Source organism: Mya arenaria, chromosome 5, assembly GCF_026914265.1.
Source record: "Mya arenaria isolate MELC-2E11 chromosome 5, ASM2691426v1".
NCBI classification, from domain to species: Eukaryota; Metazoa; Mollusca; class Bivalvia; order Myida; family Myidae; genus Mya; species Mya arenaria.
In genome coordinates this window covers 28,979,304-28,996,518 of record NC_069126.1, presented here as the reverse complement: position 1 = coordinate 28,996,518, position 17,215 = coordinate 28,979,304, and the positions used below count along the sequence as shown (strand labels likewise).

Here is a 17,215-nt window from a genome sequence, read left to right as displayed (position 1 = left end):
TGTTACATCTTATTTGGGTGTAAGAGTACATCTTTAAGAATAGTTGGGTCATCATATTATTTAGTCTACGAGCGACGAAATATCGTAAGATCTTGATTTAGTGAGTGTTACAAAATGAAATCATTTTTTTACAAAAAAAAATAAATTAACTTTGGCAAACAGGGGTTGTATTCAAAACCGGTCTTAATTGGATCTAAGAACGATGCAACTAATCGGACTGCGTGATATAAATAACGGACCTATACTGTGAATGGAGTCAATGATGTATGACCTTAAGAATGACTTTAGTTGCATATTGAATACCACCGATTCATTTACCAAGTTATTTCTTTCGAAGTAGACATTATAACTACTGATTTTTTTTACAAACAATATCAAATCAACTTTGCCTAAACTGACCGATAGAGTTATTATTTCCGAAATAGAAATTACAACTATTCGGAAATATGCTTCCAAAAATCAAATGGTACGAAATGTCTGATGATAACATGGCTCTTTAATACAAAATGTACATAGACGCAGGTGTCACAGGCGGGGCGGGATACTTAACTCGAAAATTCAATTGTATAAAATGCAAATTAATGGTCCCAAAAATGCTGACAATTTTTAGACGTAGGTGTGTCACAGGCGGGGCGGAATACTTCACTCGAAAATTCATTTGCATAAAAAGCAAATTAATGGATCCAAAAATGCTGACAATTTTAAGACGTAGGCGGAAAACTTTAATCGAAAATTCAATTGAATAAAAAGCAAATTAATGGTTACAAAAATGCTGACAATTTTGAAATAGACGTTTAGTTTATCCCGTCTTAGCGTTGAATAAATATTTCATCACGAACGACCGACGAGAAAACCTCATCATTCTACGAACAACATTCGGAAGTCCTCGGCCATTTTTATCGAAAACAACCTCTGATGTATGCCGGTTTATCAGTAGAAGTAGTTCGTATTTTTTTTTAATTATATCATTAATTAAATGTAGTGTTTTAGAGTTGTATTTATTGATCTACGTTCAAATTGATTGTCAGTGAAGTGTATTATGGCAAACATAATTAAGATTTCCAAGAGTTCAGCCATAAAGTTTAACTGCTAAATAAAATTACTGCGTAGTAATTTTATTTAGCAGTTAAACTTTATGGCTGAACTCTTGGAAATCTTAATTATGTTTGCCATAATACACTTCGTTTAAGTCTACTTGCAGCGGACTTAAACGTTACTCTTTTTGAGTATGTAAACCGTCCAAATACATTCGAGGTTGTTTTTCGATAAAAATGGCCGAGGAGTTCCGAATGCTACGAACAAATAAGCAAGCCTATGCCTAATAATACGTTTGTCCGCCCGGTTAGCTCAATCGGTAGAGCGTTGGACTTTGAATCGGACAACCCGGGCTTCTTAATTAACCCATTTCCTTTCTTCCGTCGATTTCATTAAATTTTCATAGTCAAACTAAAATAAGTGTACAAGTGTTTTTAACATATAAGTATGTTTTTTTCGAAAGGGTCAATGAAAATAATGTATTTGGGAAATTCTTCGTTTTTTTTTTTATTTCATATGACCAAAGAGACAATAGGAAAGTGACTTAATTTAGGAAATGACCTAAAAAGTTTCATGAATACCGCCCCTGGTTTCTATATGCTTAACAAAATAATTTATTAATATTGCTCTCCCTGCGCCAATTTCTCAACACTGCGCAAGGGCGTATTTAATCCTTTACCGCATATACATAATAAATACATATCTCCATCCCTTTACATGTACTGTTAACAACGCTAAAACGAAAGAACTTGGTCAACTTTTTTTATTAAACTATATTATTAAAAAAGAATAATAAAATATAAGATTGCAGATAAACTGACACTAAATGTAATTAGTGTACACATTAATGCACCAGTCATTTGTAACCACGCCCCCCCCCCCCCCCCGGTCCGGGGAATAGCGGGGACTTTGACTTTCGGTCCAGCCAAGCCCGGGCAAAATATCCGCCCTGCGGGGACGATCTGCTGGTAAAAGCCCCGCCAAATGCCCCCGCACCCAAGGGACCCTAGATAATGCCAAATTCCCGCTATAATTGGCGTGAAGACAAAACCACCGCAGTCACCCGGCACTGCGAGGCCACCTGGAAGGTAAAAACACGGCCCATTTCCCCGGCTATCCCCCGGACCTGGGGGCAGTGGTTACAATTGACTGGTGCATAATACATACATGTTTTACTCATCGTTTCTTACTTTTAACGATACATAATATCAACATATCGGAAATAAAGTTAAATAATCATTAGTCTGTGATAAAACATACAAAAAACATACAGATTGTTGTATTTTGTGTAAAAGATTAAAGCGCAAACAAAAATAGCTTTCTTTAACAACCATTATTAAACATGAAACAAGAACGCCGCAGAGCAGACGACAACACTCGTCCGTTGTTGTTGTTATTACAGGCGAACAAGGGGCATAACTTAGATATTACTAAGGCAAGAGTTATGGACCTTGGAATAAAAATGAGTTTTTTTCAGTCAAAGTATGTCCATGTTTGAACCAAATTTCATTGGGAACGAACGGTTTTGTGTTATAAACATTGTCAAAGTAAAAATCTTTGAACAACATCGACGACGAATCATGGCTGATGACAATGGTTCTTTTTTTCAAAAACAACAACAACGGCAAACAACGTCAGACGAGCGAAAATGAAAGACGGGGTTCAGAGTTAAATGCACAACCAGAAGCACTTTATCAGTACTTTGTCAGCAACAAAACCGATTTTGTTTTTCAAAATAATGAAAGTCCAGCAGAAACGAAGATCCAAGTAGTATGAGTTTCTGCTCCAGGGAGAGAGTAGAACTATCTGAAAGGAATAAGGATAATTTTAATAAAAAACGGAGTGTCATAAACGCTATCATAAAAATATTTAAGTACAGACCTAATTTCATTGTAAAATACACTAACACCAAATTGCATTTGGGTCCTGCACTTTCTTAAAACATCAAAAAACTACTGCGAGATGAAAGGAATTAAGGCCAAAATTAAACTACATGTATTTTTGTTTCCCCTCCAACGACCTATAAGTAGTAAAGGCGTACGTCGGCCGGACTATAAATAATGACGTATATATTGTTTTAAAATGGGGGAAACCATATGGTTGTCTGCTTAGCGCACTGGTAAGCGCATTCGCTTCCCACCAAGGCGACCCAAGTTCGATTCCCGGACTCGGCGCATGAAAGTTGAGTTGGTTATCAAACCACGATAACTGTAACGGACATACTCTCGAGAACCGCGAGTTTTCTCCCATTCACTGTATACGGTATTTCCCAAGTGGTTGATTGCGTTTGAGCTTCTTAGAATGGCCAAATCTTATCAAAAGTACTATTTTTTCGCCGTTATGTACAAAAAGGTTCAAGGAATTAGGCTTGGTCATGGGGTAAAATAGATCGGACAGTATCTGTTGAGATGGATTTCTTTCTACTACAATATATGCAAAAGATATCAGCAATATGTTTCTAGTTATTGTAATGCACCAGTCAATTGTAACCACGGCCCACCCAGGTCCGGGGAATAGCGCGGACTTTGACTTTCGGTCCAGCCAACACCGGGTAAAATCTCCGCCCTGTGGGGAAGAACTAATGGTAAAATCCCCGGCAAATTTCCCCCGCACCCCAGGGACGCTAAGTAAGGCCCATTTCCCGCTATATTTTGCGCGAAGGCAAAACCACCGTATTTACCCGGCATTGCGGGGCCACATGGTACAATTGACTGGTGCATAACCTTAAATACAAACAATTTTTTTAAAATGTATCATGTAAAAAAAAAATATTCTTACAATTTGAATCGTATTCTGTTTTTTTTAAGTTAAAAATCTTTCTTCAAAATGCATTTTCTCTCACCACAAATAAGATCAAATTATTTGGCCATGCTGGAAATCATTATCATTGTTATTATTATTATTACATCTACCACGGTCGCTGTGTAAAATAGGTTCATCCCAACCCTCACGAAGGGTGTTCTACGGAAACGCTGTAAACCTCGTTTCCGCAAAACACTCTACGCTCAAGTTTGGATGAACTTATTTTTCACGAGCGGCCATGGAAGATACTTATCATCTAGCATCGTCAGTCTCCGGTCCGAACAATGTATGCTACAGCTTTTCATGTATGGTCAAATATTATTGTCATTATTACAAACATGACAAACTTAATATTCATAAATGAATGTGCCTTGCAGTTGACCCACAAATAAGTTACCGGTAGTCATTCCATCGAGCCATTGACGTTTATATATTAATGTTCAATTTGGTGCTTGGTGACCCCAAATAATTTGAAACGCTAAATGCTTGCTGAGTTCTCATTAATATTTTTACTACAAATGACCGAAAAAGATTACTGGTAAAGCTCTTTCAATTGAACTCCGACGTGAAATGGTATATTTACTATATTTATTGATCTTATTGGGGCCAATAAAATGAATGATTATATTAAAACCTTTCCAAAATGTTCCCTTTACAGAGTAACCTGGTCCTAGTTTCTCAAAAATTCTCAAGCATAATTCACTTAAGTATCTTCATTTAGCAAAATTACTTACTTAAAAATGATTTTATAAAAAAAGGTTGTTTATCTTATAATATTTATTTCAATTATCTTTTCCTTTAAAGCTGCATTCTCACAGCTTAAGCGTTTTGGCAACTTTTTAATTTTTTGTCTTGGAACGAGCAAATTTTTGCGAAAATCCATGAAAACCACTTATATAAGATTGCTGACAAAAAATAGATCACAGATTTTTATATTAAAGTTCGAAAATTGATGTTTTATGCATTTTTCTTAAACCGTTAGTAGTAACGGTTTAAGCCATAAAACATTAATATTCGAACGGAAATATGAACATCTGCAATCTGATCTTTTGTCACAGTCTTATATTATTGGTTTGCAGATATTTTTGCAAAAAATTCTCTTTCAAAGACAAAAAATAAAAAAAAATTGTAAAAATGGTAAAACTGTGAGAGTGCAGCTTTAAAAGCCCCATAATTCTTAAAAAAGAGAATATCAAACAGTTTATACCAAATTGTGCTGAGCTTGATCCTGTTATACAAGACTTAAGAAATTTTAAGGAATTGTGGCCACAGGTATCCATAATCATACAATTGTTTTGATATATCAAAAAATGAATAAATGTCAAATCCAATGGTTATTATGAATGATACCGAGTTTAATTTGAAAGAAGGTGCAGAAAACATGGTATTTCTACCTTATGAGACGATAGTAGATCACAGTAAATCTTTTAGCACTCACCAAGCATTTAATATTTTTGCATTTCAGCTATTAAATACACGGTTACACCTCGTTATCAGTAATTAATATTTTCCATAAATAAAATGCATTATTTAGTAAGTAGTTCAAGGTTTATCACTCAGAAGTTATGTTTGTTATATATGTGTATGTATTGATTTTGAATAAGAGTGTCACTTAAACTTACATTTCACAGTAAAATTGTTAGTATGTCCAATACAATCTTTACAATTTCCGCTAGTGTCCTTTTCGATCATTCCCATAACATCCCCTTGATCGTTTACAATCTGTAATTGAACTTTGTATTTTAATAAGAAGTGAAAATGTAGCAGCAACATTTCTACTGTTCATGTATTAAAGGGACCAGACACCAGATGGTCCCAAATCAGCAAATACAGTATTTCCTCAAATAAGCCTAGAAATATCAATACGAGCTCGTAAGAGGCCGATAATATAACAATTTACATGATTAAAACAATATTTCATCACTGTCTCAGCTGAGTTTTCCTGTTTAAAAAAGCACATATTGGTTTCCAAGTTTTGTGTACATTTGACTTGTGAAAGCCACATGATTAGTACAGATACTGACGCTATTTTTAAATTTACTGGTATTTACGTGGTAGACACGCCCAGTGGAATTAGAATTGAAAAGAAATACATGCAAAAACTGCGAAAGATACATGTGTTGTAAGCGATGTGACACATCAGAAAGTAAGATTCAATGCTTGAACACAACAATACTATTTCATGTAAGTTGTTTACAATTTTCTTTTTTTCTTGCAATTGTATCATTTAGTGTCCTGACTCTTTAAATGACAAGTTTCCTTTTTTCTGATCTATTTCAGGTACCTTGCAGACAATAAAAGAAAAGAGGATGCCCCAACCATGTGTCTTGTGGGGTTTTTTTAATAAAAAAGGGGCTTAACTCTACAATAATTACAGCACGAGTTATGGGCCTTGCTACAAATGTGCATATTGCCTCTTTCAGCATGCGTTTACATTTTCATGAGAGGATCTTGAGCAGCTTGATGAGACGGCCAATGTCAAAGCTTTTGTACTATGAGGTCGACCTAGGCAAAACCAAAGCTATCAAATATCCTTGACATAATTCTTTTAGAAAAAAACAATTCAATAAAATTTGGGTACTTACATCAATGTGAATATTACAACAAAGGGCTACAACTCCTGGATAACACGCTCGAGGATGAAGCGTAAACAGAGTTGTCCCTCCAGGATCCAAAACGTCATAACGTGGTGTACAACAGGTACGTCTGGAAGAAAAGAAATACACATTTATTGAATAATAACTACAACAACACAAACTTATCTTATAAAAATACACAAGGCTTTATTAAGGCCCTGAAGCACTCACATACAGTCATACTCCGTTGGCTCGAACTTCCAGGGACCGGCGAAAATACCTTCAGCATCGGAAAGGTCGAGCCAAGCGGAAATTCTAATCTTCAGTATAAACCAACCATCCTTTAAATCCAGTTTGAGCATTGAGGAATTCAAGTCAAATGAGTTGGAGCCAATGTGGTTTGACTGTATGTGAGTGCTTCAGGGCCTTAATAATAAAAGTTAACAATGATGTCGTTGGTCAAGTTGTTAACTTAAAAACAAATCTGAACAATCGGCACACTTGTGTGTTTTAAAGCTGCACTCTCACAGATTTAGTTTTTCCAACTTTTTTATTTTTTGTCTTGGAATTAGCAATTTTTTGCGTATATATCTGTTGACAAAAGATCAGATCGCAGATTTTAATATTTCCATTCCAAATTTAATGGTTTAATGGGACTAACGGTTTAAGAATAATATATAAAACATCACTTTTGGAGAGGAAATGCAAAAATCGGCGATCTGATCTTTCGTCATCAGTCTTTTATCACTGGTGTTCAGATATTTACGAAAATAACTGCTCATTCCAAGACAAAAAAATAAAAATGTTGTCAAAACGTTAAACCTGTGAGAGTGCAGCTTTAATCAAGGTTGTTCATGGATGCAGAAAATTACAAAAAGACAGTTGTAGCTGTGGTCATGAATTAAACTTTAACAAAAAATTCACATATATAATGTAAGTTGCTTAAAAAAACGTTAAACAAAATAAGGAAATTCATATAGAAAGTGTTGTACGTTCTTCCCAAAACAGAAGGGCAATAGTTGTACCAATTTGGTCAACATATAAGCCAAATCTGTGAGGCCATTGACCTCTGAAGTTATTTTCAACATAATTATTCTGAAATGAGAAAAGGCGACGGCTGACTTAGTGATCATATGAATTAAATGACAAAGAAATGAGTGCTTCAATAGTTTGAGTCAGGAAGTCTATAATCGGAAAGAAGCCAGCTTTGTCACAGCTATTAATTACCATTTAACAATCATGTACACAATGTATTTCAAAATTGATGAGTTCTTTAACCTAGAATTGATGTTGTCCATGCAGTAATCACGTTCACACTATTATCTTTCTGATTTTATAATGTCTAATGAGTAAAATAAGTTACTTTTCTATAAACTCCCATGGTCAACTAAGGACAATCATCACAAACCATCTCTTAGGCCACACCATTTTCTACAGATTTAGGTTGATAAAAATTCAAACGAGCTAGCAAAATAAAATCCAAAACACAAATTTTCCATTTTGTTTCAAAACAGGATTGGGCAAAGACAAAACATTTATTTCCTCTATAATGAATGTTTAAATTGATAGTCCGAACAATTTTAATTGCAGTGCTATAGCTAGGCCTATATAGCAGGGTGGGGCACCTAGCTGCCCTTTTTTAGCACCCTACTGCCCTTTTGACACTAAAGTAAAGATAACGGCTAAGGTATTCATAACAACCTATTAGTATTGAAAGAAGATACAACACAAACACAATAAGAATTGAACATTCTAGCCCTTGCAAGTGCCCCATTAAGGCTCATTCAATGTGCATCATTGCCTGTTCTGACATAGCATCTTGCCCTTTTCAAGTCCTGGTAGGAGCACTGTTAATTATAATTCATATATAATTATGTGTGTAAGTTAATGAAAATAACTCACGTTAATTAATTATTAACACTATTAACAGTCTCAATTAAATAATGTTTTTGTGTTGAAAGTGTTGCTTGGCACTGTTTACAATTTCTTGTGCGAAATATAAGAACAGACTGTTAAAGAATATATATTATATATTTTTTTGTTATTTACCAAAAATAAGATTCGATAAATCTGTAGACTGAAAAATAAATTTGGTGTGGCCTAATCTATCATTCACAGGAAGTAAACATGATCAATGGAAGCGAATAGCATAATAAACGAACCTAAACATCCTACATGTATCAATCACTGTATTGGATACTCACAGAATTAAGCAACTATTCGATCGCTAGTTACTAGTTTAGCCACTATGTATGATCTTTTCTGAAAGCAAGCAACCAAAGTCTAAAAAAAATTCTACATGTTACATTAGGTATGAGTGGACACTGTTTCACATACATTGTAAGCACTGACCAAAATAAAATTAACAATATAAACACTAAGTTATGTTTTAAAGAGGAAAATTGTTTAGTTCAGTGTAAGATTGTAATATATTTCACTGAGTGAGCACGAAAGCTATGTAATATTATAAATAATATAAATATTTACTTTTGGTATTTGAGATTTCTTTATGCATAAAAATGAGATAAAATTACATTCAATTGTTGTTTTTCAAAAAAACACGCGCCAAATTGTAAACAAACATAATGCCATTTTGGCAATGTTATATAAACTGTGTCCTAGCCCTATGCGCGCTGACGTATGATTTGGGATTGAAAGCGGGTTAAAAATAATGAAAATAACGTTGAAAAATATCAAAATAATATTTCACTGTATGAATCAGTGAAATAACAGTTTTATTTCACTGATAAATCTCTATAAACCACCGGAAAGCATATAATAAAAATAGCTAGTATGTATTTTTACCAAAAAAATTGATGAGACTCAGTTGAATACCCAATTATTTTGTGAACGAACATACAACCAATCTTAAAGTGTTTGTCCTGGTATACATCAAAAGGGGCCGAGTGTTAATTTACTGAAATCATTGTTTAGGAAAACTTGAGAAATAATGCCTTTTCAAAAATTAATGGACAAAATATAAAATTGACCACTAACTACCTTTCATGTATGGCTGCTAGAATGGTTCCTGGTGGGGACTGCACCTCAAGTACAGGAAGTGAACAGCAGATCCCACAGCAGCCCCGTGAGCAGGTTTGTGTTCGGTTCACCTTTAAAACGTCCACTAGGTCATCGTCGCTGAACTTCAAGGCAAAACTTCTTGCTGCGCCCATTATCTGCCTGGCATAACAATCTGAAACTGAAAAGTGGCCGTGATTTGAATGATCAATGCTAATCTGAATAAGTTAACCATATTTGTTTTAATAAGTTAGAGCAGGTGTTTTCTAAATTTAATAGAACTGGTTAAAACTGGTCAAGAAGTTTTAGAAAAGAAGTCGTTAAAGCAATTGTTGAGACAAACAATGGGCAGATAAAAGACAAATATGCAGCAGCCCTTTCAGTTCACATGGAGCACGAACTTCTAGGTATGCTTACAAGAGAATCGCACGTGAATACCAATGCTTGTCTCCTGTTTACTTTTGGTACAAAAATGGAGCATATTTAAAAAAAAAAGTTAGCGTAGAAGCTTTTGGCATTGCTTGTCTCTGGCAGCCTGTTTCATTTGAATATCTTTCTATCATTTCTTGGGTGTTGGCCATCTTTACATAAATTTTCATAATATCGCAACATATTTCTTTGACAAAACAACTAATGAGGTAAAATCAACAAGAGATGTTTGTCAAACATTATGCCCCCCCCCTGAGCGCCATGTTGTCAGGATTATATGGACAATTAAAATATGCATGGACCGAAATGATAGCTGATTTGTTGCCATTAAGGCAGTTTTCAGATTATGACCATTAAAGTGTGAGGATAGAGTGTGTTATGACCATGACTTTTGACTCTATGAACTCAAAATCCAGAGTCATCAGCTGGTCACCAGAAACCTAAATGTCAAGTTCGAGGGCCATGGGTGCAGGCATTGTCAAGTTATCACACAGACAAGTTTTTTTCGTTCAAGGTCACTGTGACCTTGACCTTTGACCCAATGACCCCTTTAATCATAAGGGGTCATCTACAAGTCAGATGCAACTCCAAGTCAAGTTTGAAGGCCATGGGTTCAGGCATTGTTGAGTTATCACTCTGACAACCTTTTACCATTCAAGATCACTGTGACCTTGACCTTTGGCTCTATGAATCCTAAAATCAATAAGGGTGATCTACTGGTCAGGCTTAACATCCATGTCAAGTTTAATGATCATAGGTTCAGGCATTGTTGAGATATCAGTGGGAGAAGATTTGTTAACTTTTTTGCATTAAAGGTTACTGTGACATTGACCTTGGCCTGATGACCCCCAAAGTCGATAGGGGTCATCTACTGGGCAGGCCCAACCTTCATGTCAAGTTTGATGACCATAGGTCCAGGAATTGTCGAGGTCGCTTTCAAGGTCACTGTGACCTTGACCTTTGACCCCTAAAATCAATAGGGGTCTTCTACTGGTCAGGCCCAACCTCAATGTCAAGTTTGAGGGCCATGGGTGCAGGCATTGTTGAGTTATCACTCGGACAACCTTTTATCATTCAAGGTCACTGTGATCTTGACCTTTGGCCCAATGACCCCTAAAATCAATAGGGATCATCTTCTGGCCAGGCCCAACCTCCAAGTCAAGCTTGAGGGCCATGGGTGCAGGCATTGTCGAATTATCATTCGGATAACCTTTTACCATTCCAGGTCACTGTGACCTTGACCTTTGGCCCGATGACCCCCAAAAACAATAGGGGTCATCTCCTGGTCAGGCCCGACCTCCAATTCAATTATGAGGGCCATGGGTGCCGGCATTGTTGAGTTATCACTCGGACAACCTTTTACCATTCAAGGTCACTGTGAACTTGACCTTTGACCCGATGAGCCCCAAAAACAATAGGGGTCAGCTACTGGTCAGGCCCAACCTCACAGTCAAGTTTGAGGGCCATGGGTGCAGGCATTGTCAAGTTATCACTCAGACGACCTTTTACCATTCAAGGTCACTGTGACCTTGACCTTTGGCCTGATGACCCCCCAAAACAATAGGGGTCATCTACTGGTCAGGCCCAACATCCATGTCAAGTTTGAGGGCCATTGGTGCAGGCATTGTTGAGTTATCACTCGGACAAGCTTTAAAATTATTTTACCATTCGAGGTCACTGTGACCTTGACCTTTGACCCGATGACCCCCAAAATCAATAGGGGTCATCTACTGGTCAGGCCGCTGTGAAGTTTGATGACCATACGTCCAGGAATTGTTGAGTTATCACTTGGACAAGCTTTGGTCTACCGACGGACCGACCGACCGACATACCGACATGCCTGTGCAAAGCAATATACCGGTCTTCTTCGAAGGGGGGCATAATAAAAATATGAAAATAAAAATGTATAGGGCACCACTTACTTTCTTGTCCATACAGAAGCTGGTTTTCTGATCCTTCCACATATAGGCTGTATCGAGAAGGTCGGGCAAAACAACATGGGATCACTAAGGAAAAAACATGAATATTATTATTAAGCTTAACCATTGTTTTTTTACCATTGTGAAGAAAGTTATATTAAAGCTGCACTCTCACAGATATACTGATTTACATATTTCCGTTCCAAAATTAATGTTTTATGGCTTAAATCGTTACTAACGGTTTAAGAAAATTGCATAAAACATCAATTTTTGAACTTAAATATAAAAATCTGTGTTCTAATTTTTTGTCAGCAGTCTTATGTAACTGCTTTCATGCATTTTCGCATAATTTGGCTCGTTCCAAGAGAAAAAATAAAAAAAGCTTTCAAAATGTTCAATGATTCAATCTGTGATAGTGCAGCTTTAAGTAATGTTGTGTCACTTTAGTTTGCATGACTTTGCATGAGATTGCGGTCTTGTGTTTAGGGGCAAACAGGAGTAACTAGAGAAAACCCACTTGCCTGGCTTGTTGACTGCAACCAAACTCACATTTGTCCAGACTGGGAATCAAACCCAGGACACATTGCTGAGAAGTGAGTGTGCTAACCACTTTGCTTACTGGGCGTCATTGTTCATTTAGTTTATGTAATGTACTACTGAATCAAGATAAGCAGAATTTTTTGAAGGAGTGATAAAGTTGTCCTTAGTTTATAAAGAAAAGACCAATCCACTTATATTATTGCATTTCAAGATTTATATAGGCTATCGCGTTTCACAAACCATTTTTTTTATTCCTTTTGCTTTTGAGATTTTTTTCTGGTAGATTTTGGTCACATCATTGTAATCATCAATCTGACATGCAAACTACCGGAATCCTTGTTTCTTTCAGTGTATAGATAAATGATTTTAACTTTATACTTATAAACACATATCCCATGTTATAATGATATATTAACCAAACTACCAAAATCCCTGAGAAATACTAATAACACTAAATTTCAATACTGTTTGGGTTGTTTTTCAGCTTTAATATAGAATAAACTAGAAGTTTAAAGTTATAATAATCTACTATCCATACACTGAAAGGTTTAGGGAAATTATCATGATTATAATTCTTAAGTTTAAAAATCATTTTTGCAACCTGACCTGCAAACTACCAGAATCCTTGTCACTTTCAATGTATGGATACTTGATTACAGTACATGTATACTTTTAGAATAAGATATATATATTAAAGGTTAACATAAACGCCGCAATGCGACGAAACCCGGTTTTCAATGATTGACAGAAGAACTTCTGCCTTTGTCTGTGTTCTATTTTTAGTAACAGTGACCTTGACCATAGGAACCCCAAACACAATCACATGAAAGGTACCCATAAACTCTTCCTTTATACCAAGTTGGATCAAGATATGTCAACCCTAACTATAGTTATTCAGTTTCAACTGTTTGTCTATTTTTAGTAACAGTGACCTTGACCTTGACTCTAGGGACCCCAAATGCAATCCCATGAAAGGTCTCCATAAACTCTTTCTATTGACTAAGTTTGGTCAAGATATGTCAACCCTAACTAAAATTATTCAGTTTCAACCGCTTTTCTATTTTTAGTAACAGTGACCTTGACCCTAGGGACTCCAAACGCAATCCCATGAAAGGTATCAATAAACTCTTTCTATACTGGTTAGCGACCCCTTTTCGGCCAGAAATCGAGGTTTTTCCTTATGTTACTTTTGACACAAGATAGCTATTACGATAAAACTTTACATTTAGACAGGTTGGCTCTTCCGAGAAAAACTAGTGTAATTTGTTTTTTTTAAAAAGCTAGGGATTCCGAATATTCCCACGTGCTAAGTCCCCCTATAATTTCGCTGAAATAAGCACCCTACTGTACCAATTATTTCGCCCACCCCATAAATTTGCTGTTCTTACGACGTTTTTCATATATTTCTCTCTAAACTATATCATCAAACATTTTAAATTATTTGACCAGTCTAGCGACTGTTTAAAACGACAATTGATCAATAAATATAATTATTAACTCTTACATACTGTTTATGTATGTTTAAAATGATACAACACTTACTCGGTAAGCCTTCTCTTTGCAGAAAATTAAAAAAACTACTGGGATTTCCTTCTTGAAACATTACCTACAATCTATGCATATTTATAGACTTCCGAAGAGGGACAACGCATGTCCGTACAAGAATGTAATGATTAATTCAAATTTGAGTTGCTTCCCTTAGACGAAAAAAATTGGCGATTACTTAACCGTTTTCAGGTTTCACCATTTGTTTTTTCAAAAATTGAACTTAAAATACAGCAATTTAGGGTATTTGTATAATTTAACACCGGTTTTATACATTATAATGACAAAGAAATAATGTCGTCTGATATTCCAAGGTATAAGAAAAATTTAAAAATCCTTACAGGGCCTCATGCAAATGAGCGCAGCGCAGGATGACGTCATCCCCGCGTGCAACTTACAAGGTCAGAAATGTAAACAATGTTTATTTGGGTCGAATTCCACATACTTACTTACATTTGAACGCAGAAAACAGCTGATATCTGTCAAAAAAGATTCTGCAATGAAACCCCAGACTGATTCGTGTAAAATATATCGTTTTGACTGGTTTTAACTGGGTTGGTGAAAAAGTGGTACGGGCGAATAATAGGTCGCTAATAAGTAGACCTAGTTTGGTCAAGATATGTAAATCCTTACTGAAATTATTCAGTTCATAGGTGAGTTTGATGCCGCCCGGTTTGTGAAAACCTGGTTAAAACACCCTAACAGTACTGACACATAGTTATATTAGTTTTGCTTAGGGGATTATGGTAGATGTTGGTAGATTCTGGTAGGTCCAGTAATGAGGCGAAATTAAGGTAATTCAATCCCCCATGCCATTTAGGACTAGTCCTGTATAAACAGCCGCTTAGGAGTCTTTGACGATTTTAGTGTTGGTGACTCTATGCATCCATATCCCACTTGTCCTAGCCAAGAATGACAGATCCCAGCACTAACTATATTGAGCGGAAAGATAACCGGCACCTAGATAGTTAAAAAATGACGATGCTTTGTTGACAGATTGATCTCCGTAATCAGTTATTAGAAACACTCTACACAAGAAATATTTACAGTTTATAGCCGAAGACAACAAACGGATCAATGTTATATAAAATGAACGAACCTTCAACAGGATCTACGTGTTGACTTACTGTCACCTGTGAGGTTTCTGTGATCTGTTGTAAACTTGCCGGAAGTACATTATCTGAAGCAAAAACAGTTTTCTTTTCCGATGTCGGTTGATCAACTATTACGTCAGACTCCATTACTGTTCGTATCGATTTTCACCTTTTTATGCCATTATTAAATTGGATTTCTCACTAAAGTTTTTAAGAAATGTCAATGTTTGATTAGTAAACAAACATGACAAAATAGTACCTACGGGAAGTAACTCCTTCAACTTTTAATTCATTGAGGCTACACACAACTATTTTTACCGTAACATAAATAATGCGCTTTTTTGAAATTGGCATCAACAAAAGTTATAAAAGAGTCATAGACGCCAATAACAGTAAATGAACTTACGTTGAGTAAAACCATACATAGTGTGTTGCTGTGTAGTGGCGTACCTGATATATTTTTAAATGGAGCGGGAGAGGTGTCACATGTCATGGTTTTTTAAAAATAATACAGTTTTAAACTAACCATTTTGAACCGACCAACACTCAGTCACACTACGTCAAAATTAAGTTGCATGTGTATACGTCCCTGAGCCTTCGATGCGCATTTTTAATGTCGCGTTTATAGCACTTGCCATTTTGTACCTGAATCAGAGACGTTTTTCATAATCCCCGGGTTCGAGGGTGTTTCAGCGGCAAAAAAATATTTGAAAAGTATAACAAATCCAGTCTCAAGTCCACTATACTCCCGCCACAGCACACACACCCTTATACCTCGACGGAGCGTCTTTTTAGCCCAATGTACGCGTTTCAAAGTACATGTAACTTAGAACATATATAAAACTTCTAAATAACTTCAATAATGTACCGTGTGTACGAGTACAAATATGCAACCAAGCAATTGATACTGGGACGCTTCAGTTTATACGTGTATTTATAATAGATTTGGATCATACGCTCATTGTATAAACTCTACAGCATATTTCAACGGCAAAACGTCAATCGCGCCAAATGTTGACGTTGAATGAGTGACGTCATTTCCGTCAAATGGAAATGAAAAATGGCTGCCTCTAAGTTATCGTCAACATGATTTGTGTTTTTCAAGCTCATTGACAAAAAGCAGGTATATATCATATCCGTTTCAGATTTGAATTGTGTTAAATAGGTAACGTATTGTGACACTACATTTTTTATAGTATTTTCTGAATTAGTTCAATGAACTGTTTGTAAAACAATATATATTTCAGGAATATGGAATGGCATCGGGAGCAATAATTGGAGTTTGTATTGCCGTTGCTTTATTGATTTCAGCCATGTAAGTATAAGTACAAGTGGATTTTTTTCTATAGCGTATTATCAAAATATTCATAGATGAAGTAAGTTGAGAAAGGGCTTTCCTAATTGTTTACCATCTACCAGTCCAATTCTATGTTTTGATATTGTACTTATGACCTTGCATACGTTGTATGTTTCTTTCAATAATAAAATGCGTTTAAACCAACTGAGGTAATTCACCAGTCAATTTTCAACCACGGCCCCCAGGTCCGGGGGGTATACGGGGGATAGCCTGGAAAATGGGCCGTGGTTTTACGTTCCAGGTGGCCCCGCAGTGCCAGGTGCATGCGGTGGTTTTGTCTTCCGCGCTAAAAATAGCGGGGAATGGGCCTTACCTAGGTCCCTTGGGTGCGGGGGCATTTAGCGGAGATTATACCAGCAGTTCGTCCCCGCAGGGCGGAGATTTTAACCGGGCTTGGCTTGACCGAAAGTCAAAGGCCCCGCTATTCCTCGGATCCTGGGGGGGGGGGGGCGTGGTGACAATTGACTGGGGCATTACATTTTTTTTTTTAATTTGCCATATTTTTTTCAGACTTAAAATGCTGTAGGCAGAGAATAATGAATAAAGAATATTTTTTATTCTAAGATATAAAAAATATGCTTATCAAACGACTTATTCAATCTTGCAAAATTGCGAATATTCAATGCAAAGTATAATAAGCGACATCTGCACGCGGCTATTTAAATATTCCGTTATATTCAAACCCTCTTGACATAATCCTTATTAAAATATTAAATTGAGTCTCAAATCATCTCTGACTGTACGTATTACTGTGTAAACAGAACAGTTACGGATATTTTGAACCAAAGAATGTACCATGTTTTTCAATTAAGTGCATTCATTTATGATTTATTTGTCCGGGAATATAAAACTCTGAGTCTTGCTTTTTTTCCACGAGTATCATAAAGGCTCTTAATCGCT

General features: G+C 36.1%; 1 protein-coding gene across 1 annotated transcript; it reads right to left on the bottom strand.

The window, feature by feature from the left end:
- Nucleotides 1-1,783: 1,783 nt before the first annotated feature.
- Nucleotides 1,784-15,218, bottom strand: LOC128234891 (phospholipid scramblase 1-like). The gene is made up of 6 exons (XM_052949498.1): nt 14,964-15,218; nt 11,783-11,866; nt 9,414-9,612; nt 6,423-6,543; nt 5,460-5,559; nt 1,784-2,841 (listed from the first exon to the last, which is right to left on the bottom strand). Exons 1-6 carry the CDS (start codon nt 15,103-15,105, stop codon nt 2,741-2,743), a joined length of 747 nt encoding a protein of 248 aa, XP_052805458.1. The 5' UTR covers nt 15,106-15,218; the 3' UTR covers nt 1,784-2,740.
- Between the last annotated feature and the right edge of the window lie 1,997 nt (nt 15,219-17,215).